Source organism: Lepus europaeus, chromosome 13 (genome assembly GCF_033115175.1).
Source record: "Lepus europaeus isolate LE1 chromosome 13, mLepTim1.pri, whole genome shotgun sequence".
NCBI lineage: Eukaryota > Metazoa > Chordata > Mammalia > Lagomorpha > Leporidae > Lepus > Lepus europaeus.
This window is the reverse complement of record NC_084839.1, coordinates 796,402-822,394: the sequence shown is the minus strand read 5'-3', so window position 1 is coordinate 822,394 and position 25,993 is coordinate 796,402. Positions and strand designations below refer to the sequence as shown.

Below are 25,993 nucleotides of genomic sequence, written 5' to 3'. Positions count from 1 at the left end.
GAGAAAATTCAGACCATATTTTGTGCTGTTTGGTGGTGCAGTCACTCCAGGCTGAAACAGGCACCCTGGGGCCTGGCCCACGGCCTCTCACAACTTGACTGGCCTCCAGCTGGCTATCCCACATCTTAACCAGTGTCCTCTAATGGCCAACATGGGCACAGGCTCTCCCACCCTCAGAGGGAGGGGGCCACAATGCATGTGCACGGGGCTGGGAGCTTGGAATTCTGCCTATAGCAGGATCTCATTTAGCCACGGGGCTAGGACCTCTGGAGAATTCAGAATTCCAATCCAGTCTCTGCCGCAGTAGGTTTAACCGGTTACAGTTGGTAGAATGATACAAGAGGAAGGAGCCAATAACAAGGTGGGGAGTGAACACACCCCCATCTTCCTAACGTCCACAGAGAGAGGCAGGACCTCAGGGTGAGATTCGAAGGATGGAGCTTAAATTTGGGGCAGTGGTTGGGCCCCTAGACACCGTGTCACCTGCCTCCTTCCCTAGCAGAGGGAGATACAGGAATGGAGCAACCGGGGAAAGCCGGAAACAAGGGAGGGCCGGAAGGGTGACGCGCCATGCTGCCTGAGGGGCAGCGTCTGCGTGCCCTGCGGTGCCACACTGCAGAGGCAAGGCCACTGCTCAGAGGAGAGCCAGTAGACCGAGAGGAAGGGCTACAGCTCCCGCTGGGGAACGGAGACTGCGTAGCCTGGGACTGTGGCCTTTTAAGGAGAGCACTGTGTCACAGGACAGGAACCAAAATAAGCAAACCGGAAAGGAAGATGGAGTGGGGAGCTCAGAGACAACGGGAGAGAAGAAATCCTGCTTAAAACCTGTGATCTTCATCAGAACAAAAGAATGGGAACAATATTAAAATTTATTGTATTCATAATCCCAGAAGCAGTCAGAGAAAAAGATCGCTTACAAAAATTAAGTGGAATACGATGTTCACTTAGAAAGCTAATATGTAAAGCTGAGGAACCCTGCACAAATTATGAGGAGTTGGGAAATGAAGACAAAATGTTTCTTAAAACCGTAAACACATTTCAAAATATTTCATAACCAACTACCAGGAGTTTCAGAGAAAGTGGAGAGCATGAGAAAGTGGGAGAAAGGCAACTACCACAGAAGGAAGCCAGAAAAACCCAGGGTAGAGGCCACACCGCGGGCCCAGCAGGAACCCCCAGGGGAGGCCCTGGGTTACCAGGGTCCCAGGAAAAGCAGACCCAGAAGGAGATGCGGGTGTGGACCCATGGCAAGGGCCTGACACAGCCAGTGCAAAACCTGCAGAGTGATGGCCACGAACAGCTCTGCAGGCTGGGCCGCAACTCACGGGCAGAATTTCTTCCCCAGGGAAGCCTCAGCTCTATGCTTAGGCTCTGCCTGCTGAGTGGGGCAGGCCCACCGGCATGCTGGGGATACCACCATCACCAGAGCTCTCTGGTGACAGGTGCTGGTCACTCAGCAAGCTACCTCCATAGCCTCACCTAGGCACCTGTTGGATTAAACACCTGGGCAGCCGGCCTCTCCAAATTGACACATAAACCTGACCATTACAACTACAGTGCCCTCCATCACCATTTGAAAACCTGGCACGAAGAGGCAGAGAGAGGACTTCTAGAGATGTCGTTGGCAGCAACACTGGGGAGGAGAAACATGGGAAAATGCCTCTCAAACTGTTCGGAAAATGATGGCTCACCCAGGGTTCTGTACCCAACCACAGCCACAGCTGGGTGTCGGGGCAGCTGGCCCATCATGAGCACCCGTGGCTGCCCCGGCACCTTGTCCAGGTCCTCGCCAAGGTTCCTGATGGGCAGGGGCCTCCTACGCAGCCTCTCAGGCCCTCGTATCTACAGGGGGCACAACGCACCTCGCTGTGTCCCGCACCGGGCTCCCTCCCCTCTCCTCTGCCCTTGCCGAACCCCCTGCGTGGGCCCCCTCAGCTGTCCTGTAATCTTGTGTGTCACTCTGCCCCTGGCTATACCCATACCCACACACATGCAGAGTCCTGCCCCTCCCAAGCACCCACCCATGGGAGCATCCTCAGAGCACTTGGCCCCTGTGGGAAACTCTGGCCCACAGGACTTCTGCCCTCCCTGAGCCAGCTCCCCAAGGCCAGGAGCCATCTGTCACCCCCAGGTGAACACAGGCCACAGGACCGAGAGGAAAGTGCTCCACTGCCCATGTGACCTGGGGCAAGTTCCCTGCTCTGCAGTTCAGTGTTTCTCTCTGTGAAATGGGGTAGTGATGGTGTCTCACCACTAGGGCTGCGGGAAACAAAGTTTGAGCGGTGGCTCAGGCGCTGAGACGCCCAGGGGACTCAGCCAGCGGAGCGTCTGGAAGGGTCAGCCGAGCTGTTGGGAGTGAGGAGGACAGCATTTGTTCCTGCCAGTTGTCACTGCAGGTGTGACACCGGATGAACACAGGCAGGAAGCTCTGGCCCCCAGAGGTGTCTGTGCAAGCCACCCCTTCTTGGGTCTCTGTCCTCGCTGGTGTTCCTGACACTAGCTGGTCTTGACGGTCCCTGCCCAGCAGGGGCGGCTCCACAGCTACTCGGAGCAAGTGCCCAGCCCCAGGGTCGGGGCAGGCGCTGAATGCAGGGGCTGCCCCTAGGGACTTTAAAAGGGCGTGTTTAGGAAACTGAAGCAGGTGAATGGCCAGGCCACCATGGTAGGAGGTCTTAGAGAGCCCGTGGGGTCTGGACGGTCACACAGCAGCATGTCTGTGCTCCCAGGGGCCGTCGCTGTACCAGTGTGCTCCCCATGGCAGCTCGGAGCTCTGGGGCCCGGCTCACGGAGGCTCAACACGGGGTAGGCCTGTTCTCTGACACTGGTCCCCAGCGGGGTGCTGTGGACCCTGCTTTCCTGACAGCATCTTTGAGGTCGTAACTTTAAGTCATTTTCTGTTGTTAAGATAGTTTATTTCAGCTCTTTAAGAGTCAATCCTGACCTTTAAGAATCTTCACTGTCATATTTGACGTAAAGCGTCCCCTCCAGGCAATTCTCTGAACTTCCAAGTCATGGAGGAGAGGCTGGGCCTGTGCCCTCCAAGCCGACTCCTGCTGTCTGGAGTCAGGTAGGGGAGCCCGGCCTCCATGGCTTCCCAGCACTGCTGGCTTCCTGTCTGTGTATGTGTCCCTGTGGTCCCTCTGCCATGTGTGCCCCCACTCCCGTGCGCTTGGTCTGCTATCACGAATCCACAAACCAGTCTCCCCTCCACCGTCTGTCTCCCTGGTCCACATGGGTTTGGCGCGTTCCAATTCTGTCCTTGGCCCCCTCCTTCAAGGAGGTGGTCCAGCCCGGGGCTAGCCCAGCCACGCACAGGTGAGATGGAAGGACCCTCAGTCCCCTGCAGTCCAGGGAGGAGACTTCCCCCGAGAACCGCTGTCACGTGCCCTGGCAGACCTTGGGTGTGCAGAAGTCCCTGTGCTCCTAGTGCAAAGTGGGAGGGGCCCTGTTCCTGCAGAGCTGGCTGCTCCCCACCCCTAGCCCCTAACCCTGTTCCTCAGCAGATGCCACTTAAAGCCATCTGGGGGCGCAGTGTCGTGGCCGAGGCAGAGCTATCCACCTGGCACAGACAGGCCAGCTCTGGAAATGCCTCGTTCCCTGCATGTCCCCCACTGCTGGAGACCACTCTGTTTTGCCACAGAATCCTCTGGGGAGAAACTCCAAATTGTGAATCCTAGACTGAGGAAGGAGCCCAGCACCCTGCCTTGGCACCCAGACAGGAACAGGTCTCAGGGTAGCGGGAGGCAGAGCTGCCGTGGGGCGCACAGGACCTCCCCCTGCCGCTTCCCCCTTGCATCCTGGAGCCAGAGTCCAAGGGAGCAAATGCAGAAACAGCTGCCCCATGAGCCTGCAAGAGGCAGGCGCGGCCGTGGCGGTCACGTGGCAACAACCACTGGTTATTGACAAAGTGCCCTTGGTCACCATCAGCTTGTTCACACTGAGAACGGGATTAGAATGCAGTCCTGGTACCAGCACGCTTGTCACACGGGGAACATTACACCCCACAGGACACGTGTGCAGCACAGGGAGGGTGCTCTAGTGCCAGAGTGATGTTGTGAGCAGTAGGAACATGCTACATCTGAGTGTTCCCTGCTGTGTGGGGCTTTGTGGCCTGCCCTGGACCCCTGGGGAGGAGCCTCTACACACGTGACTGCCCTTGCATGTCCCGGGAGGTGTTCCTGGGACAGCTCTTTTCAGCTGTGCTACCCCCAGGAAAAGGCCCCCTGGACACTGTCCTGATAAAATGCCTGCCTCACAGGAACCCGGCTGGGAATTCCTAGCGCTGGCGCCTGCTGCCAGACGTCTGGGGCCAGGCAGGCTGTGGAGCAGCAGGTTAACCCTGTGCTGCCTGCACTTCCCAGCCCGAGGTCCTGTGACTGCAACACTGAGCCCTGGGCAGAGCGGCCACTAGATGGCAGTGTGGCCACTCTGCCCTGGGCTCTGCGCCCAGCCTACTCACTTCCAAATTTGACCGGCGCTGGCCATGCAGTCACTGGATTGGAATGGCAGGACCCACATGGTTGAGCAGAACACACCGTCCCTGGGGCCTGCGCTTCCTAATTTAGTCTCCCACACTCACTCTCATCTCGCACTCCTGCGGCCTCGCATCGTGTGCCGTTCCCAGCCGGCAGTTTATTAACTGGAAACTCACAGGGCAGCAGCAGACTGTCCTCACCTGTGTGAGTGCCACGGCTGTGGCCTCCAAGCCATTTCCAGGCCACTGGGAGCCAGCAGCCCGGCCTCCGTGAACTCCTGACTGCACGGCCCCGCGTTCAGCACACGCGCTTAGCTAACCGCGCCCACTGTAGCTCTGACTACTGTGTTTTAAAGGTAGGAGAATCCGGGATGGTCACTGTCTGGCACCATTGAGGTGAGGAAAGGTGACCTGTCCCAGCCTGCCATGCCCACCCTGCCCACCCCCGGCCCTGGAAGCACCTGGCCAGCAGGGCCAGGGGTTGAGGAACCAAAGCCCACGGAGGGGTTGGGGCCACCGTAGCTTCTGCCCAGTCCCTGTCTAGCACATCATCCGAGGGGCAGCTGTAGGTGCTGCTGCTGTGGGGGTGTGAGCAGGGGTAGCATCCACATGGGAGGGCTCCAACGTGCATCTGGCCCACTTCTGCACAAAAGCAGGTCCAGGGACCCCGGGCGGGCTGTGAGGTCGTGGGCGCACGCTGGGATGTCAGAGCCAGGTGAGAGGGGTGCCCAGCCCTGGCCACAGAGCTGCCACTCAGGATCGCTCAGGTGCTGCAAAAGGCCCCCGTGGCTGGAGCGAGTGGGAGCCGGGGGCCTCCCTGAAAGCAGGCTCAGGAGAACAGGGCCCTGTGCCCATGTGTCCTTGTTTGTGGGCCTGCATCCAGCGTCCCCTTGAACTGTGGAGGGATTTGCTGGAAACGTGCTAGGCTGTTCTGTGCAGCAGACGCTCTCTGTTAGGTGGCGGCCCCCAGGCAGCTGCACAACGTGGGCCTGGGACAGGCAGCGAAGGAAACGCTGTCACAATTCTAAATGTGGGGTACCGAGGGGCTTCCTCGGGGCCTGTGGGAGGCTCCACCCCTAAACCACAGAATCACCATTGCTCAGTTCCACGTGGCCACACTTCATGCCAAGCACAGAATCATGTCTTAGGTCCACCAAGAGCCTTTCGAGCAAGAACGCACTCACATGCCACCTTGGTGGTGCGTGGAGCCAGGTGTCACCCTGGGGCCTACAGGGCGGCCAGCTGTTATCCAGGAGCTCGGGCAGTGCTGCCTAGGCCAGGCCTGGCCCCAGCTGTGTGACACAAGGAAGCCTGGAGCTGCTGGGTTCAGGGGCACTGGGGGGCTCATTTGCAGTAGAGCAGCCAAGAACCTGTTCTCTTTGGGGCACAGGCAGAGTTGAGTGCCTGCTCTCGTGGGTGGACACTGTCCTTGCACTCCATGTGGTCGGTTGTTCTCTGCCTTGCCTTGTTCTCCTGTTGCCTGGGAGCAAACGTGGTTTGTGGAAGTCTCCACCGCCCTGCCCCCTGCACACAGCACACATCGTGGGTGGACGTGCACGTGACGGCGACACCCACAGGAGCAGGACAGGCCGTGTGTGGCGCCCTGCAGAAGGGGTTGGGCTGAGGCCAGACTGCACTTGGTTTCAGGAGGGGAAGTGGCTTGCAATCCCAGCATATTACTGCAAGAGGCCTTTACCGGATTTTCTCATAATTCCTGTGGAGTTTACAAAGGGAAATCTTGAGCCCACAGATTTGCCGAGAAGCTCTAGAGGCTTCCGTCTCAGCTTGGCAGGACGTCGTGCTGCAGGGGGGCGGCCCAGGCGCCCTGCAGGACGTCGCACTGCAGGGGGGCGGCCCAGGCGCCTCTGACACCCTCTGCCCGGCGAGGGTCTTCCCTACATCAGGCTGCCAAGAGGGGGTCAGGTCACAGGTCGGAGTAAACTGAACTTGAGAAGCACGGAGCCTGCGTGTGGAAACCGCGTCCTGGGCTGGACGTCCCCGGAGGCAGACGTGTGACAGCCATGCAGGGAGGGTGGGGGTGTGAGTGAGAAGCCCTCCCTTGGGGAACAGCGGCCGGGGTGGGAGGGGAGAAGCAGAGGCTGCACCTCACGCCTTCCCAGCACCCACGCCCTGCCAGGCCAGCAGGGTCCCCGGGCCGTCTGCTCCTGCTGTCTTCAGCGTCCCCCGGGGCCGTCTCTGCCACCCCTGTCTTCTGCAGGGCTGCAGCTGGGGAGGGCAGGGGCCCTGAGCTTCAGGCCAGCAGAAAGTGATGACTGTTGTCTCCCTGCCTTCAGCTGCCAAACAGCGCCACAGACCAGGGGCTGCCGATTCACAGCCAGAAGGCGGGGCGTGGGGTGGGTGGACGACTGCTGCAGACATTAGGGATGACAGAGTTGGCAGCAGACTGTGATGCCCGTGAGAGCAGCGAACTGCTGCAAGAGAAGTCAGTGCATGGCGCCGCAGTGGTGCTGCGCTTAGCGCTAGGCAGTGGGAGAGGTGAGGACTCGTGTTAAAGGAGCGTCTGTCAGCCCCACAGTGGTCACGCCAGAGACGCTCCAGGCAGCTCTGAGAGGAGCATGGGGAGGAGCAGGCGCTCCCCTTCTGAGCCCCAGCCCCCGGACCCTCCCCCAGAGGCAGTGCCTGCATGCTCCCCCCATCAGTCACACCACACACACCATCTTTGCTGTCTTTCCCTTTCGCCAGCAGCCTTTGGCCAGCACCTGCCCGATGCAGAGGTGCAGTGATGCGCCCGGGTTGTGCCCGCTGTCTGCAGGGCCGGGGGCTCACTGGCGTCTCGCTCTCATCCGCAGCTTGTCAGGATGCCCGCGCGCCACGTCGGCCATGAAGAAGGCGAAGCTGTCAGGAGAGCAGATGCTCACCATCAAGCAGCGGGCCAGCAACGGTGAGCAGCCCTCCCGCCCTGGCACCGTGCCCGGGGACAGCCAGCAGCCCTGTGCCCCGACCCAGAGGCACGGCTCACAGCCCCTACGAAGCAAGCAGACTGATCCTGTTCCCCACACACAGCCAACCGCAGGGGGCTTTCCCAAAGACAGCTCCCAGCGTGGGCTTCCCCTCCCTGGCGTCCTGTGGCTCCTGCTTTGCTGCCTGCCCCTGAGACCCTCAGCCTCTGGGCTTCTGCACCCAGGAGCAACGCGGGGGCTGCTCAGGCACAGGACAGCAAGGACACAGGAACCCCCTTCCCGCCCTCCACACTCAGCATCTGGGGCCTGCTTTGGTGGAGCCCACCCACAAGGTCCATTTCCTCCCTGTGGCCGCCTGCTGGCCACCTGCCTGGGCAGGTGCGCTCTGCCAGGAAAGTCCAGGGGAGAGTGTGGGAGAGGGCAGAGCAGCACAGCAGCTGGGGCCTGGGATCCACTCGGTCCCCGCTTGCTAACAGCGTCTGCAGTCCCAGAGTCAGCCCCCATGTGGCTGCCGTGGCTGCTTGTGGATGTGCCGAGGGAGGAGTCTGAGCTGCCGCTCACAGACCTTGAACAAGGGTTCGACTCACAGGCTCCCAAGGGCCACCTGCTCATACTCTCGTGCTTTCTGTTGGCGACGTCCTGTTTGCAACGCCCCTAGACATAGCACTGACCAGCTGGACAGTGTCACTGCCCCCTCCCCACCAAGCACGAGGCCATCATTGTCCTTATGCAGAAAGCATGCGTGTGACAGGCGCTCATCTGGCTGGAGTGACAGTGCTGCTGGCCGTGATCTCTGGGTGATGACCCACGAGGGTTCGTCATGTCAGGCTCTCACCAGGAACATGCATGAAACAAGCTCGGCCCGTGGTTTCAGAGGACCAGCCACCCAGAGCTCATGCTGGGAGGATCCGAGTGACTTTGGGGCTGAGAGTCCCGCCAGTAACCCGCTCCAAAGTGGCAGGTGGCCCTGTGGCCAACTGGCTGCAACCTAGCAGACGTCCGGCCTTCCTTTCTGCCTCCTAGGAGGGGTGGAGGCAGAGCCATACTCACTGGGCATGGGCCAGGACCCAAGCTACATGTGTGGGAGCCCGGCCACACCATGAGGGTCTTCCCTCTTGTCATTTAACCACTAGCTGGAGGTCTCCAGTGAGGCGTGTAACTGCCTGTGGAAGCATCTCCCCTGCTGTTAGCACGCATGGTCATTCACCAGAAAAATGATGAGATCCACGACAGTTGTGCCAAGAGTGTAGGTTCCCATGAGCCAGCACCCACCCTGGAGTTACCTCTGTCCTGTAGGGTGAGAGTTGAGCACTGGAGTCTGCACGGTGAGCACAAGGAGCCAGTGCTGAGACAGGGAGAGCCAGGCCCACTGTCTCCTGGTCACCAAGGAGCCATCACCAATTAGAAACATTTCCTGGCTATCCCGTGCCAGACACTTCACCCAACACCTGCCTGCCGCTGAAGCAAGCATCCTGGGACACAGGGTAGCTGTGTGTCTCTGTCACTAACACAGGACGTGATGAGGTGGAAGATGCCAGCTCAGAAAGAACAGAACAGGAAAACTGAGAGGACAGAGGCACGTGTCCTAGTGGGGGCACGCACCTGCAGGTGGTCGACAGCTCCCACCCCAAGCTGCCCACACCCCCGAGCATCCAACTGCCAACTCTGTGTCAGTGGCCCAAGTGGCAGGCGGGGCAGGAGACATGGCTCATCCTGTGACTGCAGGCCCCCGTCCTCCATCAGAAACCACGAGTGCTTTCCTGTAGGGCTCGGGCGAGCTGTCGTCCTGTGGATGTGCACTGCAGGAGCCAATGGCCAGACTCCACCGCAGTGGGCACTGCTGGCCCCGGGCACTGTGGGCAACGGCTGCCTGTGGGCCATTCCCACTGCCAGGTGGCCCTTGGAGTTTCCCTGTCACAGTCCTGTTGAGCAGGAAGCCGGCGTAGTGTGGAGTTTGACAAGACATTTCTGCTGTGTCCCCTGTGCATGTCCACAAATGGAGGAGCAGGAGCCTGGGTCGCCGGCAGCACGCAGCAGAAAGTGCCCTCCCCACCCCACCCTGCGCTGGAGCCTGGGCTGCCCCTCCCATTATGTTGTGCACTCGGCAATGTTCCCACAGGACCAGAGAGACTTCTTACCAAACCCCAGAGTGAGCTGCTACAACTGTGTGTGTGGTCAATGCAAGGACAGGGGCAAGTGTGAGCCACTGGGCCTCGGGGATGGAGATGTCACACTGGCTTCCCAATGTGGCTGCTCACACGCCACAGCCACCAGATCACGCCATAGCCACCAGGTCACACCACAGCCACCAGGTCACGCCACAGCCACCAGGTCACGCCACAGCCACCAGGTCACACCACGGCCACCAGATCGTACCACAGCCACCAGGTCACACCACAGACACCAGCTCATACCACTGCTACCAGGTCACACCACAGCCACCAGATAATACCACAGCCACCAGGTCATACCACAGCCACCAGATCATACCATAGCCTCCAGGTCACACCACAGCCACCAGCTTACACCACTGCTACCAGGTCATACCACAGCCACCAGATAACACCACAGCCACCAGGTCACACCACAGCCACCAGATCATACCATAGCCTCCAGGTCACACCACAGCCTCCAGGTCATGCCACAGCCACCAGATCACACAACTGCTACCAAGTCATACCACAGCCACCAGCTCACACCACTGCTACCAGGTCACGCCACGGCAACCAGGTCACGCCTCAGTCACCATATCATACCATAGCAACCAGGTCACGCCATAGTCATCAGATCATATGATAGCCACAAAGTCACACCATAGTCACCAGGTCACGCCACAGCCACAAAGTCACACCGTAGTCATCAGATCACACCACAGCCACCAACTCACATCACAGCCACCAGATCATGCCGCCAGGTCACACCACAGCCTCCAGGTCATGCCACAGCCACCAGATCACACAACTGCTACCAAGTCATACCTCAGCCACCAGCTCACACCATAGCCACCAGGTCACTCTACAACCACAAAGTCACACCATAGTCACCAGCTCACATCACAGCCACCAGGTCACACCACAGCCACCAGGTCATGCCACAGCTACCAGGTCAGCTTCCACGTGGCCCTCACTGTGGGTGCTGGAAACACAACCTCTCCTCTCTCTTTTCCCTCTCTTTTTCCTGTGTGCAAACCCTACCACTGGTCACTTTCATACCTTCGCATGTAACCCAGGCATCCAGAAACATCTGTCTGAGCCTAGCCCCAGTGGCAGAGCAGAGAGAAATGGCCAGGACCCTGGGGTCAAGGTGTGGGAGCCAGCAGGGGCATGACAGCCCAGGCTCTGGATTTGGGGTTTGCTGTTGAGCACTTACCTGAGGGGGGAGTGAACTTCTCAGATGTCCTTGACTCCAGATGAAGTCATTTTTCTGTTTGGCTCTGAGAAGAACAGGCTGTCACTCCTGCCCCATAAGATTATTGCTGTCTCCTTTTTCTCACTGGGTGCTCTCACGTAATTACCCGACACTCAGCTCACTCGAAGCAGCCGGGCTGGAGTCCAGCTGTCTGAAAGTTCATCACACGCTGTCGGAAGCCTGGCTCAGGATGGCTGTCTGCCATCCGTGGCTCTTGCGAGAGGGCAGCACAGGTTCAGGCCTTTAGGAAAGAAGGAAATCAATGAAGAATGAAGCATTTCTCTCTCCTCCTGTTCCACAAAAGGACCTAGGGGTGAGAACTGTGACTGTCACAAGGCACCAGGGGCCTGCGGCCTGCCGGGACCTCACGGTCTCCAGGAACTGGTGTTTGCCAACACTCTGGGGCCAGGCCACGTGTGAGGGTGCCCAGGGCTGTCTCGCCCAGCACAGGCGCCGTCTGTTAACCACCGGCAGGCTGAGGGGACCCAAAGTCTCTCTCGGTGCCAGCTTGGGGGCGACTTCTCCATTGCCAGTGTCCACCAGCAGCTTTCCATCTCTGCACTGCTGCGTGGCACAGGGCCCTCCCAGGGTGGCATTGTGTGTCTGGGGCTCCGCGGCCCAAGGCACGGACCCCGGAGCAGAAGGTCGCTCTGATCTCCAAGACTGGCTGGCAGTGCAGCCTGGCCCGTCAGTGGATGCGTTGGACTTTTAGAACTAAACACGTGTGCCAATGATCTGATGGGCGCACACTCATGTTTGCAGCTCTCTGCAGCACGTGACTTCCGGGGACTGTGCACGCTCACCTTGAGCAGCCCTAAGGCAGAAGCCTGAAACCCAAGATGCCTCCAAGTCCAGAACGTTGTGGGCACAGACCTGACACCACATTGGAAAATGCACACCTGACCTCATGTGCTGGGCACAGCCCAACCTCCTGTGCCCCGGGCACGAGCTGGCAGGGAGCGTCAAGGAGCGGTGGACACGTGGTGTCAGCCCTGGCTCCCGACCCCAAGTGTCTCATCAAGCGTGTGCAAAGACCCCAGCTCAAGCTCACTTCTGCCCCAGGCATTTCAGAAAAGGAGACCCCACCTGTGCATGTGAGGGGGCCTCCAGGAGCTTCCTGGAAGAGGGGAGTTAACAGTAGTGGGATTCTCTCCTGATCGTGTGGAGGGCGCTGCGTGTGGCAACTTCTAAACTTGTAATAAGGAATTTCAAGTAAGGAGAAGCATGTTTGGTTTGTTTTGTTTTTTAATTCTTCAGAGCAAACAAAAATTGAAGCCGACACACTGGACCACGTATAGAACTCGGTTTTTGGTGGTGGTTTTAATGATTTCTCTACTCTCCCGAGTGGCTCAGCAGAACGAAGCCCCTTTGCAACCCTAAATCATCAGCCCAGAAACTCACTGTTTTTCTAATAATTACCCTCAGCCCGGCCCAGTGGAGGTGCAGTCCTGATGCCAGGGACAGAAACGCCGAGAACAGTGGCCGAGACCCAGGTTTGCCAGGCAGCTCCCAGCTGGGGCGCGGCTGTGAGTCTTGGTTGAAGTTCACCTGTGGCTGTGCTTGGGGACTCCTGCATCTCATGCAAACTCAAATCTGAATTTGAGGTTTTAGAGGAGGACTGGTGGTCATTTGCTGATGCCATTTCCTTTGCAGAGAGATTAAGGGCCAGCCCCAGAGCATCCTGGGAGAGAGCACGTCCATCGGTAAGACAGACAGAGAGCGAGGTGGACCCAACAGGGCTTCCGCAGCACGGCCTGGCTCTGAGCGAGGCAGCACAGTGCAGTATGTGGGAGAACGGGGCTGTCTGCGCTGTTTAGAAAAATTAAGCCGCCTGGTGCTCAGTTTTGGTCTTCAACAAAAACAGTGAAGCCCACACAGCAGAGACGCCTTCCAGTGGCTCCGTGCTGAAAGACTGGAGACAGCGGCTTGGAGGCTCCGCTCAGAACGCCCTGGGGCGTCCACCCAGAGGATCAGAGCGGCCGGCGCTTCCACAGCCTGTCTGTGCTATCCACAGGTCACCCAGAGACGCTCTCGCTGTCCCTGGGTGTGTGCAGGCGAATGCTTCTTTCTTTTAGAAAAAAAAAAAAAAAAAGATTTTTTAAAATTTATTTGAGAAGGAGACGCAGAGATTCTCCATCCGCTGGTTCACTCCCCAAATGGCCGCAATGACAGGAGCTGGGCTGATGCAAAGCCAGGAGTTTCTCCCGGGCCTCTCATGCTGGTGAGGGGCCAATACACTTGGGCCATCCTCCACTGCTTTCCCAGGAACATTAGCAGGAAGCTGGATGGGAAGTGGAGCAGCTGGGCCTGGAACAGGCACCCATATAGGATGCCGGCACCACAGGCAGTGACTTTGCCTGCTGTACCACAGCACCGGGCCTGCAGTGGAATTCTTGTTCAGGGATGTACTGAGTGTGCCTGCATTCATGGGGCGTGGCTGAGCCTTGAAGGAGGCTGCCTAGGGCCCTCTGTGTGCATTTTCCACCCTGGCTCCCAGGGGGAGCAGTGTAGGGACAGTCCAGCTGATGTCCCAATTTTGGAAGATTGTCGTCAGTGCATGGGCAGGACACACAGGGGAAGGGTAGTGGCCGACCCAGAAGAGGCCGCCATCCTCACTGCAGCCTTCTTTGTCTCACATTCGAGTGCCTTTGGGGACAGCCTTAATGAAAAACATGGCTTTGTCCATGGGTCCTGTGGACACCAGCAGAGAGTGGTCCTGAGCGTGACCCAGCACGGCTGACCTGGCCCACACCAGGCCCTGCGCTGAGAGAGTCCAGTGGAGCTGCCAGCCAAGACCTGGCCTTGGGGGAGGAGGCAGCTCAGAAGGAGCAGCGCCCGCGGGATGAGTGACCGTGCCCCGCACTGGGTCCCCGGTGTTGGGCGGGCCCGGGTGGTGCTTCCTGGAGGATTCTCTCTTCTGGTCTTCCTTTCACGGCACCTGTGGCCCCGCCCCACAGCTCCCACATCTGTCTCTTCCCCTCACCTTCCCAGCATCTGTGCGGGGCAGCCTCGGCCCTCTGCAACCAGTGAGGCTCTGTTTCTGGGGTGTCCCTAGACCCCATCTCCAGCTGGCCATGATTGCCTCTTCCATTGGCAAAGCTTGAGCCAGCACTCACCTACTCGGAGCCCCTGGAGGCCTGGGCTGGGTGTGTTTTCCATTCGTTTTAAGAATTCCTTGTGCCCTGTAACCAGTGGGAACAGCAGCCCCACATCCTGGGTGTTCAGGATGATTCCATGTGCAGTGTGCACTCAGCCGGGCGAGGAGGCCCAGAGCAGAAGGGAGGCTCCGTCTTCCTGACCTTGACAGTGCATTGTCGACAGTGTGATGTCGATGGTGTGGCGCTGCCAGCAGCCAAACGTGGCTGTGGCAAGAATGGTTACTGATGGTGTTCTCGGCAGTGTGTGTCGGCTTCTGGCCAAGTACACGGCCAGGTCAGAGTTGGCCTGCAGGCCTGCTCAGGCCCCCCATAGCAGTCGCCTGTGCCACTGTGGCTGGGACAGCAGGTGCACCCCTGGCTGCAGGTGGTCCCTCTATGATGCTCTACAAACGGGCAGTTATGACGTTTGACGTGGGTTTTTTCATCTTTCAAAATGAGAGGAATATTTAGTTAAATGTCTAGTGCTCAGACAGCCCTGTGTGGCCACTGGCCCAGCCTGTTCCTGCCACCCGCCCACACGGGCAGCTTCGTTTTCGTGGATGGTGCCTGTGTTCCACCCTGAGTCTGAGCTTGGTGGGCTGAGGCTGAGGCCTGCTCGTGCTGCAGGTGCATCTCCACGCTGGTGCTCACAGGAGGTGGGCAGAGGATGAGTGTGCCCAGCCCTGGGAGTCACCAGGCAGAACTGCATGGGCTCCGCCCGGGCACCTGCAGCCAATCCTCTCGGTGCCTCGCCTTGGCACCTTAGCTCCAGGGGGAGCAGTGTAGGGACAGAAGGACCCACATGTCCGGGGCCTTGGCTCTGGGGAGCAGTGTAGGGACAGAAGGACCCACGTGTCCAGTGCCTTGGCTCTGGGGAGCAGTGTAGGGACAGAAGGACCCACATGTCCGGGGCCTTGGCTCTGGGGAGCAGTGTAGGGACAGAAGGACCCACGTGTCCAGTGCCTTGGCTCTGGGGAGCAGTGTAGGGACAGAAGGACCCATGTGTCCTGTGCCTTGGCTCTGGGGAGCAGTGTAGGGACAGAAGGACCCACATGTCCGGGGCCTTGGCTCTGGGGAGCAGTGTAGGGACAGAAGGACCCACGTGTCCAGTGCCTTGGCTCTGGGGAGCAGTGTAGGGACAGAAGGACCCATGTGTCCTGTGCCTTGGCTCTGGGGAGTAGTGTAGGAACAGAAGGACCCACATGTCCGGTGCTTTTGTGTTGTACCTCAAGCAGGTTCCATTCCAAACACAGATGGAGCAGTCATTTCAGGTGTAATCCTTCTAACATGGGGACTTCTCCCTTCCAGGGATAGAAAACGACGAAGAAATCAAACAGTTGGATGAGGAGATCAAGGAGCTGAATGAGTCCAATTCCCAGATGGAGGCCGACATGATCAAACTCAGAACTCAGGTAACAGTTTTTGAGGCCCTCAATTGCAGCTCCCGTCTGTGTTCCCAGGGCAGAGCCATGCCCCAGGGGGTGCCCCTGTAGGCTCCACCTTCCCCACCTGCCCACCTCGTGCCTGGGTCTCCCACAAGCCCACTCCCCTGGCTGTGCTTCCCCTGGTTTTCTGCCCGTGTGCGGAGTTCTTGGTGAAATGCTGCTGCAGCATTCCCGGGACCCCTGCGGCTGCACAGGGGCCCTTTCTCCCCAGCTCCTCCGCGTCCCAGGGGTATTCAGTAGCTGCATTGGAGGCACAGGGACATCCCTCAGCCCAGGACCTCACACAAGGCGGCAGGGAACTCGGGACGCCCCTGGGTGGGGCTGTGGGAAGCCCTCTGTGTGGGGGGATTCCCAGCCCCAGCAGGCGCAGCTGACCGAGCTGCCGTGGGGGAGGGGCAGGGGACAGCGGGAACGGTTACGGAGCTCCTACTGAATGCATGGGACAGAGCAGCCGTCACAAGGATCCCACAGGTAAGAGTCCTCGCCCCGCAGTACCCACCCCAGAGTGGCCAAGTCCTCAGCACCCGGGGTGACTGGCCCTGGTCTGCCCGAGCCCCGTGCTCGCCCAATCCTCGCTGCCTCCGTGGTGGCCTCCCAGAGGGGCCTCGCAGCGAGGTTTCCTTGCTGGCAGAGGGGCCAAGGCACGGCTTCTCCTTTCTCAGAAGCGAGGTCTCTGCCCTGACCGCCCCTGGGGACCTGCCCCCCTCCCCCACGGTCCCGTGTTCCTGAGAGCTGACCCCTGGGAGTGCTCCCTGGCCACTGAGAAGTTAGCTCAGTGAGTGGAGAGCAGTCCGAGGACGGGCGGCTGCGGCGACAGCAGCAGCTCAGCGGCGACACGGTGCTGCCCCTGCTCGGCATCCTGGTTCCGTAGGTGCACCAGTGAGGCTGCGTAGCGCCGGACTCCCCCTGGCCCTTTGACGCTGATGAGGCGGCGGCCAGCAGCTCTGCTTCGCTCAGAGGGGGTCTTCCTCCCTGGGAACGCAGCCTCCAGGGGCAGAGGCCCCAGCAAAGTAACAGAAAAGTCCCCAGGGCCTCCGTGGGCACCACGGGCGAGGCCCAGGTGAGCACCTGCCCCTGGCCGCCAGGCTGCTGTCGAGGCCTGTTGATGCCAGCCCACTTGCTGAGCGTGAGGCCCTCACCCGAGACCCCCACTGCCTGGCCAGGCTCCCTGCAGTGGTGGAACTTTCCTGGAGACTCACTCCCAGTGGAGCAGCCCAGGCTGAAGGCGGCCTTCTGGTCTCCGCGGAGCAGCCAGCCACCTCTCAGCAGTGCTGTGTGTGCAGGGCGGCGGGAAACCCAGCCCCAGGCACCTCCATCGCCTCCCCTGGCTGGGAGTTCCTGGGCAGTGCCTGGGGTTGGGTGCACAGCTGGCCCGCCCACCAGGTCGGAGGTGAGGTTCCAGTCCTCAGGGAGTGCCTCCCGCCTGCTGAGCAAATCCCCTTCCTCTTTGGGGAAAGCCCTGATCTCCCATCCTTCGGCCTCCTCCCTCCAAGCACTTGCAGCCAGCGCAGTTGACAGCAGCCCTCTAGAGCTTAGCCCAGGGTGGTCCCGACAGACGGCTCACTGTGGCTGAGCGCGTCTCCAGGGAGGAAGAGGAGCCCACAGACCCCCACCCCTGCTTTCTGCAGCCAAGATCCCAGTGCACTCTGGGCCTGTCTGTGTCTGAGCCACAGGCATGCTCCTTGGGCATCCACTGGCACCCCGACGAGAACAAGTGTCCAGGGCGGACAGAGTGGCCACGTCCCCAGGCGCTCCCCGGGGGGCCTTTCTGTGGAAGACAAGCCCACATCCAAGGGGCTGGAGACACAGATCCAGGTCCCCAAGCTCACCATTTGCAGGACTACTGAGCTCTGCCCTGGACCAGGGGCAGCCGGAGCCACAGGGTCCCTGGGACAGGACAGGCCTTGCGCAGACCTGCAAGCAGTTCCTCGGGGGCTCACCCTTCACTCCCAGCCCCACCTCGGAATGCCAAGGGCCAGAGTGGGCACAGCTCCCATGAATGTATCCGCTCCAGTGGCTGCTGGTACTTCTGTCCCCCTTCTGTCTGCAGCCGGCCAGCCCTGGTTCTCCTCTTGGCTCAGCCCCACCTGGAGCAGCACTGGGAAAGGATAGACCAGAGTCCTGGGTCCGAGGAGGAGGCACAGCAACCCCAGGGCCCCTCTGAGACAAGCCAGAGCCTGTGCATGGACAGCAGCGATGGGGGGAGGCGGGCCCCACCGCCCACAGTCTCCCAGGGAGGAGGAGACCAGGCCCTCACTGCCCCAGGCGACTGTTAAAGAACAGAGCAAGGGAGGGGCGGGGGAACTGCCTCCCCAGTTCTGAGGCTCAGACGCCAGCCCAGGCTGACAGCTCCTGCTGGCCTCAGGGGACAGGCCTGGGGCCCTGCTGGGAAGATGTCAGATGCCTCTTGCTCACAGCTCAGCTGTAAGAACTCCAGTGGACAAACCCACCTTTGTTAGCGGAGCGCATGAGTTCACCCATCTGGAATGCTCTTGAACAGGCCCGAGGGTCAGGTGAGAGCAAACAAGATAACTTCTGTGTGCGGAGCAAGCCCAGACGCTCACACCGCACACCACAGCGTGATAAGGAGGAGTCTGTCTGGCTCTTTGACCGCACACAAACACATCAGGACTCCTGCATGCCCCGCTCCCCGAAACATGTGTGCCAGCAGAACAGCGGCGGTGACGGCTGCCCTGGGTCCTTGCAGCTCCGCTTCTCGGTGCTGGTGGAGTCCAGGCACCCGGGCTGAGCACCCGGAGCCCCGGCTCAGACTCCTCATCCCAGTTCACACCAGCAGGAGTTGGGAAGCCTCTCCCCCAGGGTTCCAGCGGAATCCAGGGGAAGGGGTATCCATGGAAGAATAGGAAGTAGGGGACCAGCATGTGGCGCCCAGGTGACTGCAGGCCGCATGGGGTGTGCACCCTGGGGTGGGAGCCAGCCAGGAGCCCCTCAGACACAGGTGATGAAGGGAGAGGAACATCTCAGGGGATTCGCTGCCGGGGTCACGGGGTCAGATTTGGCATGGTTTCATTAGGGAACCAGCGGCAGGGAGGGAGGGATGTCAGATTAGAGGCCAGACTGTAAGAGAGATTATCACAGCCACTGGCTCCGTGGCCCTGAGAAGTCCGCACCAGCACCCCCTGTGCAGTTCTGTCCTCAGCCAGCAGCTCAGCTCGCCGTCACGGGGCTGGGCCGGGCCGTCTGTCCTGGTAACTCCAGCCCTCTGTGGAACCGGCTCCGAGCCCCACGCCGCCTGTGCTCCTTTCCAAGCCTGCAGGAGGCGCACCCCCCTCTGAGGCCCGTCTCCCCCCTGACCCCAGCGCTGCTCTCTCAGGATCTCACCCGCCCACGCTTCTTCTGGAAACACCTCTGATGTGCACCACAGCCTCCCAGCCAAGGATCATGTCCCGCTGGGGCCCACGACCACGCGGCGCAGAGACCTGGCCAGACAGCCAGTGCGGCTCCTGGTTTCTGCGAGTCACACAGTGTTGTTGTGCCATAGGTTTTCTTCTGTTAACACACACACATACCATCCCAGTGCCATTCACAGGCAGGCTGTGGCCTGTGCTGGCACTCTGCAAACCCCGGGGCGCAGTAAACACTGTCCATTCTCTTTTTAAGGTTTATTTATTTGAAAGGTAGGGTAACACAGAGACAGGGAGAGACAGAGATTTTCTGTCCTCTGGTTCACTTCTCAAATGGCCGTAACAGCTGCCAGGAGCTCCATCCTGGTCTCCCACGTGGGTGCAGGGGCCCCTGCACTTGAGCCATCTTCTGCTGCTTTCTTAGGCGCATTAGCAGGGAGCCGGATCAGAAGTGGAGCAGCCGGGACTCGAGCCGGCCTCTGTATGGAATGTGGCGTCACAGACAGCAGCTTAACCTGCTGCGCCACAGTGCTGGCCCCCACACTGCCCATCCTTGTCCCGCAAGGGGTGTATGGTGCCGATGAGCCTGTGAGAACCCAGGCGGATCTCCCACCTGGGCGTCAGCTGCTGCCCTTGGGAGAGCTTCTCCAGGAGGGGTCACATGTGTGCTGCTCACCTGTAGCCTCCCAGATGTGCAGGGCTTCCTGGGTAAAGAGGCACAGAGAGCCAGGTGTGTCCCAGAACTCAGACTCGAGTTGCACAGGAGTTGCGTCGGGACCCACATTCATACAGGGAACAGTGTCACCCTTCCCCGAGGCTCCGAGCAGGCCGCTGACCAGCTGCCCTACGCTCCACACACAAGCAGACCGTCCCCGTGTGAATGCTGTGGTCAGAGGCACCTTGAGATGCAGACTCACTGGACATCAGGGTCCATGACGGCTGGAGGGGTTAGCGAGGACGACGTCTGCCTCTGTCCCTGGTTCCACATCCCCTCCCTGAGTGTGGTCAGCCCCTCCTCTGCCAGAGACCCCCTTGCATCCCCTCCCACTGCGCAGCAGCTCCTGGGGTTTCCTGCAGCCGGACCCCTGGACTGCATCAGAAGTTGCGGGAATCACAAGCAGGTCACCCGAGGAGCCTTTGCCGGAAAAGAACCCCGTTTGCCTCACTGGTCGTAGAGCCGAGCCTGCAGCCATGGTCGACTCACAGTGGCAGAAGTGAGGCCACTCGGGGCCAGGGGCTCTGCACTGCAGCTGCAGCCTAAGAGGATTCTGGGCAGAGGGAGCCACAGCGTGCAAGGTCTGGTGCACCATGAAGCTGTAGCAAACCCAGCTTCAAGGTCTCAACTGGCTTTATTTGCGATGCTGGAATCGTGCCATAAAACAGCCAGGGGCAGGTCTGCAGACAGAGCTGAAGAAACAGAGCAAGAAACAGAGATCGCCAGCTCAGAGCCACTTCCCTCGGAGAGGCAGAACAGTGGTCTCAGCCACGGAAACTCCGGGGAGCAAAGTGTGGCTGTCATCTCGGAGGTCAGGTGAACAGAGCCGGAGTGCCAGGGACTGCACTTCGGCTTCTGGCCCGGTCTGCGGGGCCCAGAGCAGGAACCCCCTCTGCGGCCGTGGCCTCTGCGGCCTGGTATTAGGGGTGAGGCTGGGAGGCTGGTGGCACCGCCAGAAGCTCCAGTCTGTGTTCCAGCTGGGCCAGCTTGGGAGATTGGAAAGGTCTTGACCCCCAGCCGCGTGGCCCAGCTCTCCGTGGCCTGACCTGGCTGGCCTGCACTTGGGTGGGGGTGGGGGGGTCCGTGGACATTCCTGAGGGCAGCGGCAGCACAGGATGCAGGAGAGACTGGTCTGAAGCGTGCAGTGTGCACCGCCAGTGAGACGTGGGGGCATCAAGAAGCCCAGCTGTGGCCCTGCCCCTGCCACAACGTCCTCCTGTGGCGTTTCCTGGGAACAAGGCTGCCTGGGTGGAACAGCGTGGGAGCAGCAAAGCGCAGAGGAAAACTGCTCGCCTGGCGTCGGGGGAGGGGGTGCAGGGGGAGCCTGAGAGTCCTGGGGGCTCAGATGCCAGGGCACGGGGCCACAGTCACCACTTCCCGGGAGACCCTTCAGCCTCCTCCGTGCTGTTCCCCGAAGCCCGTGGGACCTGGGGCAATCGTCCACCTCCGTGAGTTGTATTTCAAGCTTAGAAAACCCATCTTGGCCAAGCTGACTTTCCCCCAGGAACTTACCAGCTGGCAGCCAACATCGGCTCTGAGTGCTGGCACCACAGATCCTCTGTACAAACAGGGAGCACAAGCTGCCCTCCAGCGCCTGCGCTGGGCAGTCACCCAGGCACCTTCTCCTGGGCTGGGAGTGGTCAGCTGAAACGGGACTTCAGCTTGATTGGCAGCCACAAGAAACACAATCAAGGGTGGGCATTGGCGCGGTGGCTAAGGCACTGCCTAGGATGCCGGCCTCTCATACTGGAGCACCTGGCTTCGGTCTCAGCTCCTCCGCTTCCACTCCATCTTCCTGCTGGTGTGCATCCTGGGAGGCGGCCATGTGGGAGACCCTGATGGAGCTCCAGGTTCCTGGCAGCGGCCTGGCCAGGCCCCAGTCGATTGGGGCATTTGGGGAATGAACAGCAGAGGGAGGATCTCTTCCGTCTGCCCCTCTGCCTTTCAAATGAGATAAAAATAAAGAGAAACTAAACAGCAACAACAGCACAAATACAGGCGAGGAGGTCATATAGGACGCGACGCGCCTGAAATAAAGCTGCGTGATTGCAGGAGGTCCTCACGGGACCCCTGGGGCAACCCTCGCCATCCATGCCCTGCTGTGAGGGGCTGGGCCCCGACTGTGAGTGACAGGGAGGGGTAGGAACACAGCACTGAGACCAGTGCAGCCGCAGCAGAGGAGGAGGGAGAGCTGAGCCCCTGGGAGAAGAGAAGGGAAGCTCCAGCATGGGGAGGTGGAGGCCTTGGGCAGGCCCTGTGCTCTGTGATGTGAGCCCTGTCCCCCGGGCAGTGCCCGCCCCATGTGCAAGTGAGCGCCCTGTTGTCCGCTGTAGGAGCAGGCTGCAGGCCTTACACTCACACCCCTGGCCTTGGCAACCCTTAAATGCTCCCAGGAAGCCTGGATACCCCCAGCCCTGTCACAGAAGCCCGCTGGTCTGTCCCAGCTACCTGCAGGCAGCCCCAAGAAGGCAGGGGCATGCCCCTAAAGGAAACCGTATCCTCGGACTGCTTTGTGGCAGTATTGGATTTGGTCTAAAAAGAATTAAGGCTGGGTGCAATACAAGACTTAATCTTAATGCAGTCCCCTTGAGGCAGCAGGGAGAGCACAAGGAAGCACCTATGCCCTTCAGAAACTAAAAATAATTGAGCAAACATCAACACAGCCCAGACCCCCGGCACCACCAACCCTGCCGGCAGTGTCAGGCGCCGCCACGGCTCAGTTAGCTCAAACAGAAAGCATAAAAACCTGGCTCTTAACGTGACGGCCTCCCTGCCCCGAGTCTTCCAACTTAAGCCCAGAGGCCCCTTGGCTGCCTGTCGCGGGCTGCTGCGCGGGCGCCGCCCGGTGCTACATGGTGTGGTCCGTGTTTCAGATCACCACCATGGAGAGCAACCTGAAGACCATCGAGGAGGAGAACAAGGTGATCGAGCAGCAGAACGAGTCCCTCCTGCACGAGCTGGCCAACCTCAGCCAGTCCCTGATCCACAGCCTGGCCAACATCCAGCTGCCCCACATGGTAAGTGACTGAGACACGGCGGGGCCGCGGACCGCGCCCTGCACGCCACGCGCTCGCTGTCCGTTTTGCCATTACCTCCATGGTTCTTCAGCCTTGATGTTTGTGGCTGCCACCACCCCGAAACCATAACCGACCCCATCCGGCCCAGTGTGCTCTGGTGGGCCTTTAAGTGTGATGAGAACAGTGGCACTCTGCATTGATACTGTGTATGCTTTGTGAATATACTATTAAGAAAATAAAAGTTGTATATGAACTACTATTTAATATCTCGTAGGATCCAATCAATGAACAAAATTTTGATGCTTACGTGACTACTTTGACGGAAATGTATACAAATCAAGACCGTTATCAGAGTCCAGAAAATAAAGCCCTACTGGAAAATATAAAGCAGGCTGTGAGAGGAATTCAGGTCTGAACAGCTGCTCTAGAGCAAAGGATGCCTCTTGGTTTTGCTGCTGTAACTTGCCAGAAAGTGTTCTCTTTCATTTCTGTCTGGAACAGTGTGATGCTCACAAGACTTCATAATGATTTTATGTCTTGCTTTAAAGATAGTACCTGCAGAATAGTTTTTGGATACATTCACATTTTGTACGTTTTCATATGAGCTGACATAGTGTGATATGCCATGTGATGTTTATAGCTGCTATTGTATGCACATCGGGGTTATATATATTTCTGAAGAGGTAAGCGGATCAAAATAAATAGAGTGTAAATTCTTTTTAATGCTTTAGTGAGTAAATGTTTTAGTATTTTGAACTGAAATGGACAAAAAGAAAAAAAAAAAAGAAAAAAACCCCACAGCTTCGGATGATCATGCCGTGGCCCCCGTGGCCACGTTTTAGACATTATCATTTTGCCTCATGTTGGAGGACTTTTATGGAATTTAAGAAATACATTTTGTGTGCATATTGTTTCATAGCAAGAATTGGTTGCAAAAAATGCTTTATTTTTGAACACTGCTTGGAAATATTATGTGATGTTTTTGTTTGTTTGTTTTAGGAGGATGGTGTATGGTGGGGGCAGTGAGTGAGGTTTTTTGCATTCCAAGGAAATGGCATGTGGATTAACTGTAAGACATGAAAATTGTAATTTGTTGTAAGACAACATCCAGCCGTGGGAACTTGGCAGAAGACTCAAAGCAGCTCAAACAGCACTTTTAACTTAACCCCCAAACATGACGTGGTCTGACTGTGGGATGCTGTTGAGACAGGAGCTATCAGAGGCGGACGCCACGAAGATTTCCTTTCCCATTCTCAATAAACGTTGGAACAGCCTTCTCTTATGTCCCCTCTAGCCCATGCCCCTCTGAACTGTCTGTTCTCGCAATGTAGTTGACCTACCAGAATATGTGTGTTTCCGATCTAAGCGAAAAGATGGCCTAGAGCGTTTATTTCCCCTTTTCACACTTCCAAATTCTCCTTCTTGTTGTTATGATTTTACACTTGAGGGATCAAGGCGAGTGATCTGTGAGTGTTCTGGTTCCCAGTGAGAAGGTGATTCGGTGAAGCTTCTCGCCCAGCCCCCACCCCGACCTTGACCTTGACCAAGCACTTGGTCCCTCCCGCCACGAAGACGCTTAGGCTCTGCCTGGGTTGGAGACCAGTTGGCCGCAGAGCATTTAGCGCGCCTTGTCTGGTTGATGGTGACCTATTCTAAGAATGAATGCAATCAGAGTTTAAAAGTAACTAAATATACTTCGGCACTTTTTTGCTTTAAACTAGATCATCTTAGACTTGTTTGTACCTTTCAGATTTGATTATTTTACTCCAAATGACTGCACTATATGTATGCATAAGACCACTTTCGATTGCTGCGTTTCCCTCCTGCGTAGTCCTTTGAAGATGTGTTGTGTTTTTCTGATGTTGACTTGATTTCCATTTGGTAGCATCTCTTCCTTCCATGTCTCGATGTTATGCAGGAAGTACAAAAGTACTTTAAAATTTTGTTATGAAATAAAAAAAGATGGGTTTTGTAAAAATAAAAAAAATATTTTTAGCAGAACAGGACTTACAGGGTCATTGTCCCCACAATGTGCCAGCCGACTATTTGCACTTACCTTGTCCTATATATCCGTACGGAGGTGTGCAATTCCTTGTGACGCTGAACCTGGATGGATTATAGAGGAGGCCCTCTCGGCTGACCCGCGACGGTTGCTAAGGGAGACTACAGGGATCTCACGACAAATATTCTGATACAATACTCAACCTCGGTATATATATGTACAAATAGATGTATATCCCAGCGGCACTTTATATACTGCTCACTGTACAAAAGCTGACAGTTCTCCACGAGGATCGAGCCACTGGCTGGGAAAGGTCACATCCTGACTTCGGGGCTCTGCAGCGTCCTCTGTACAGCGCCCTCTGTCGTTGTGCGATTAGCCGCAGCTGCCATGCTCAGAATTGCCTTCCGAGAGCTGAAGCAAGGTGCTCGACGTCACGCGATGCCATATATATATAAATTATATACATACATATATATATATATATGGTCCAGGGCCTGCCCCGGGGGGCCGCCCCCGGGAGGGCCCCGCCCCCGGGAGGGCCCCCTGTTCATAGCGGCATATGCATTTCCCCACCGCGTTGTGTCTGCAGCTTCTTTGCCGATATAGTAATGCTTTTAGTAGAGTAATAGGTAGTATCAGTTTTGGATTCTTCTTGTTATCACCTATGTACAATGGAAGGGGGATTTTAAGCACAAATCTGCTGCTCATGTAACGTTGGTACATAATATCCAATCAGAAGTCACCGTGACTATTGTATAGGGTCACAAGTGTCACATATTAGAATGCTGACCTTTCATATGGGATTATTGTGAGTCATCAGAGTTTATTTATTATAACTTATTGTTCATATTCATTTCTAAGTTAATTTAAGTAATCATTTATTAAGACAGAATTTTGTATAAACTATTTATTGTGCTCTCTGTGGAACTGAAGTTTGATTTATTTTTGTACTACACGGCATGGGTTTGTTGACACTTTAATTTTGCTATAAATGTGTGGAATCACAAGTTGCTGTGATAATTCATTTTTAAATTGTGAACTTTGTACAAATTTTGTCATGCTGGATGTTAACACATCTTACTCTAAATAAAAAGGTGTTGCCACATTTGTAGCACGGAGGATGTGTTGCCGGATCTGCGTCTTCACTCACGTCTGGCAGGTGCTGGGCGGCCGCGGGCCCACGCGCAGGGAGTCCCCCGCCCAAGCTCCTGCCTGAGCGCCTTTGCTCAGAGCCCCCGGCGGATTCCGCTGCTCGCTGTGGCCGCTGCCCTCCCGGGGCTGCACCTGTCAACAGCGCTGCCTGCCCCCCTGCATGCTCCCGCCAGCCCGCACCCCTGCCCACAGAGTGAGCGCCCCACCTGCGTCCCGACTCCACGCTGCCCACGGCCTGGCCCGTCCTCCTCCTTCCACTTCCTCTAGAGCCATCCTGGCCTCCTGTGTCTCCCAGCAGCCCAGGGCAGTTGTTTGCAAAGTATCCCTAAACTAGTTTGCCGAGAGCCACCACCT

The 25,993-nt window shown here is 58.0% G+C and overlaps 1 protein-coding gene across 4 annotated transcripts in view; it reads left to right on the top strand.

Moving 5' to 3' along the window:
• The window catches only part of MYT1L (myelin transcription factor 1 like), a 153,098-nt gene extending 128,200 nt beyond the window's left edge, over positions 1–24,898 (top strand). For 2 of the 4 annotated variants that reach the window (XM_062210118.1, XM_062210117.1), the window contains exons 17-20: positions 7,285–7,376; positions 15,249–15,352; positions 22,339–22,482; positions 22,757–24,898. In XM_062210118.1, coding sequence (XP_062066102.1) covers positions 7,285–7,376; positions 15,249–15,352; positions 22,339–22,482; positions 22,757–22,897 — 481 coding nt within the window. In that variant the 3' untranslated portion in view covers positions 22,898–24,898. Of the gene's footprint in view, positions 1–7,284; positions 7,377–15,248; positions 15,359–22,338; positions 22,483–22,756 lie in introns of all 4 variants that reach the window. The other 2 variants (XM_062210119.1, XM_062210121.1) reach the window with 2 other exon arrangements.
• The last annotated feature ends 1,095 nt before the right edge of the window (positions 24,899–25,993 follow it).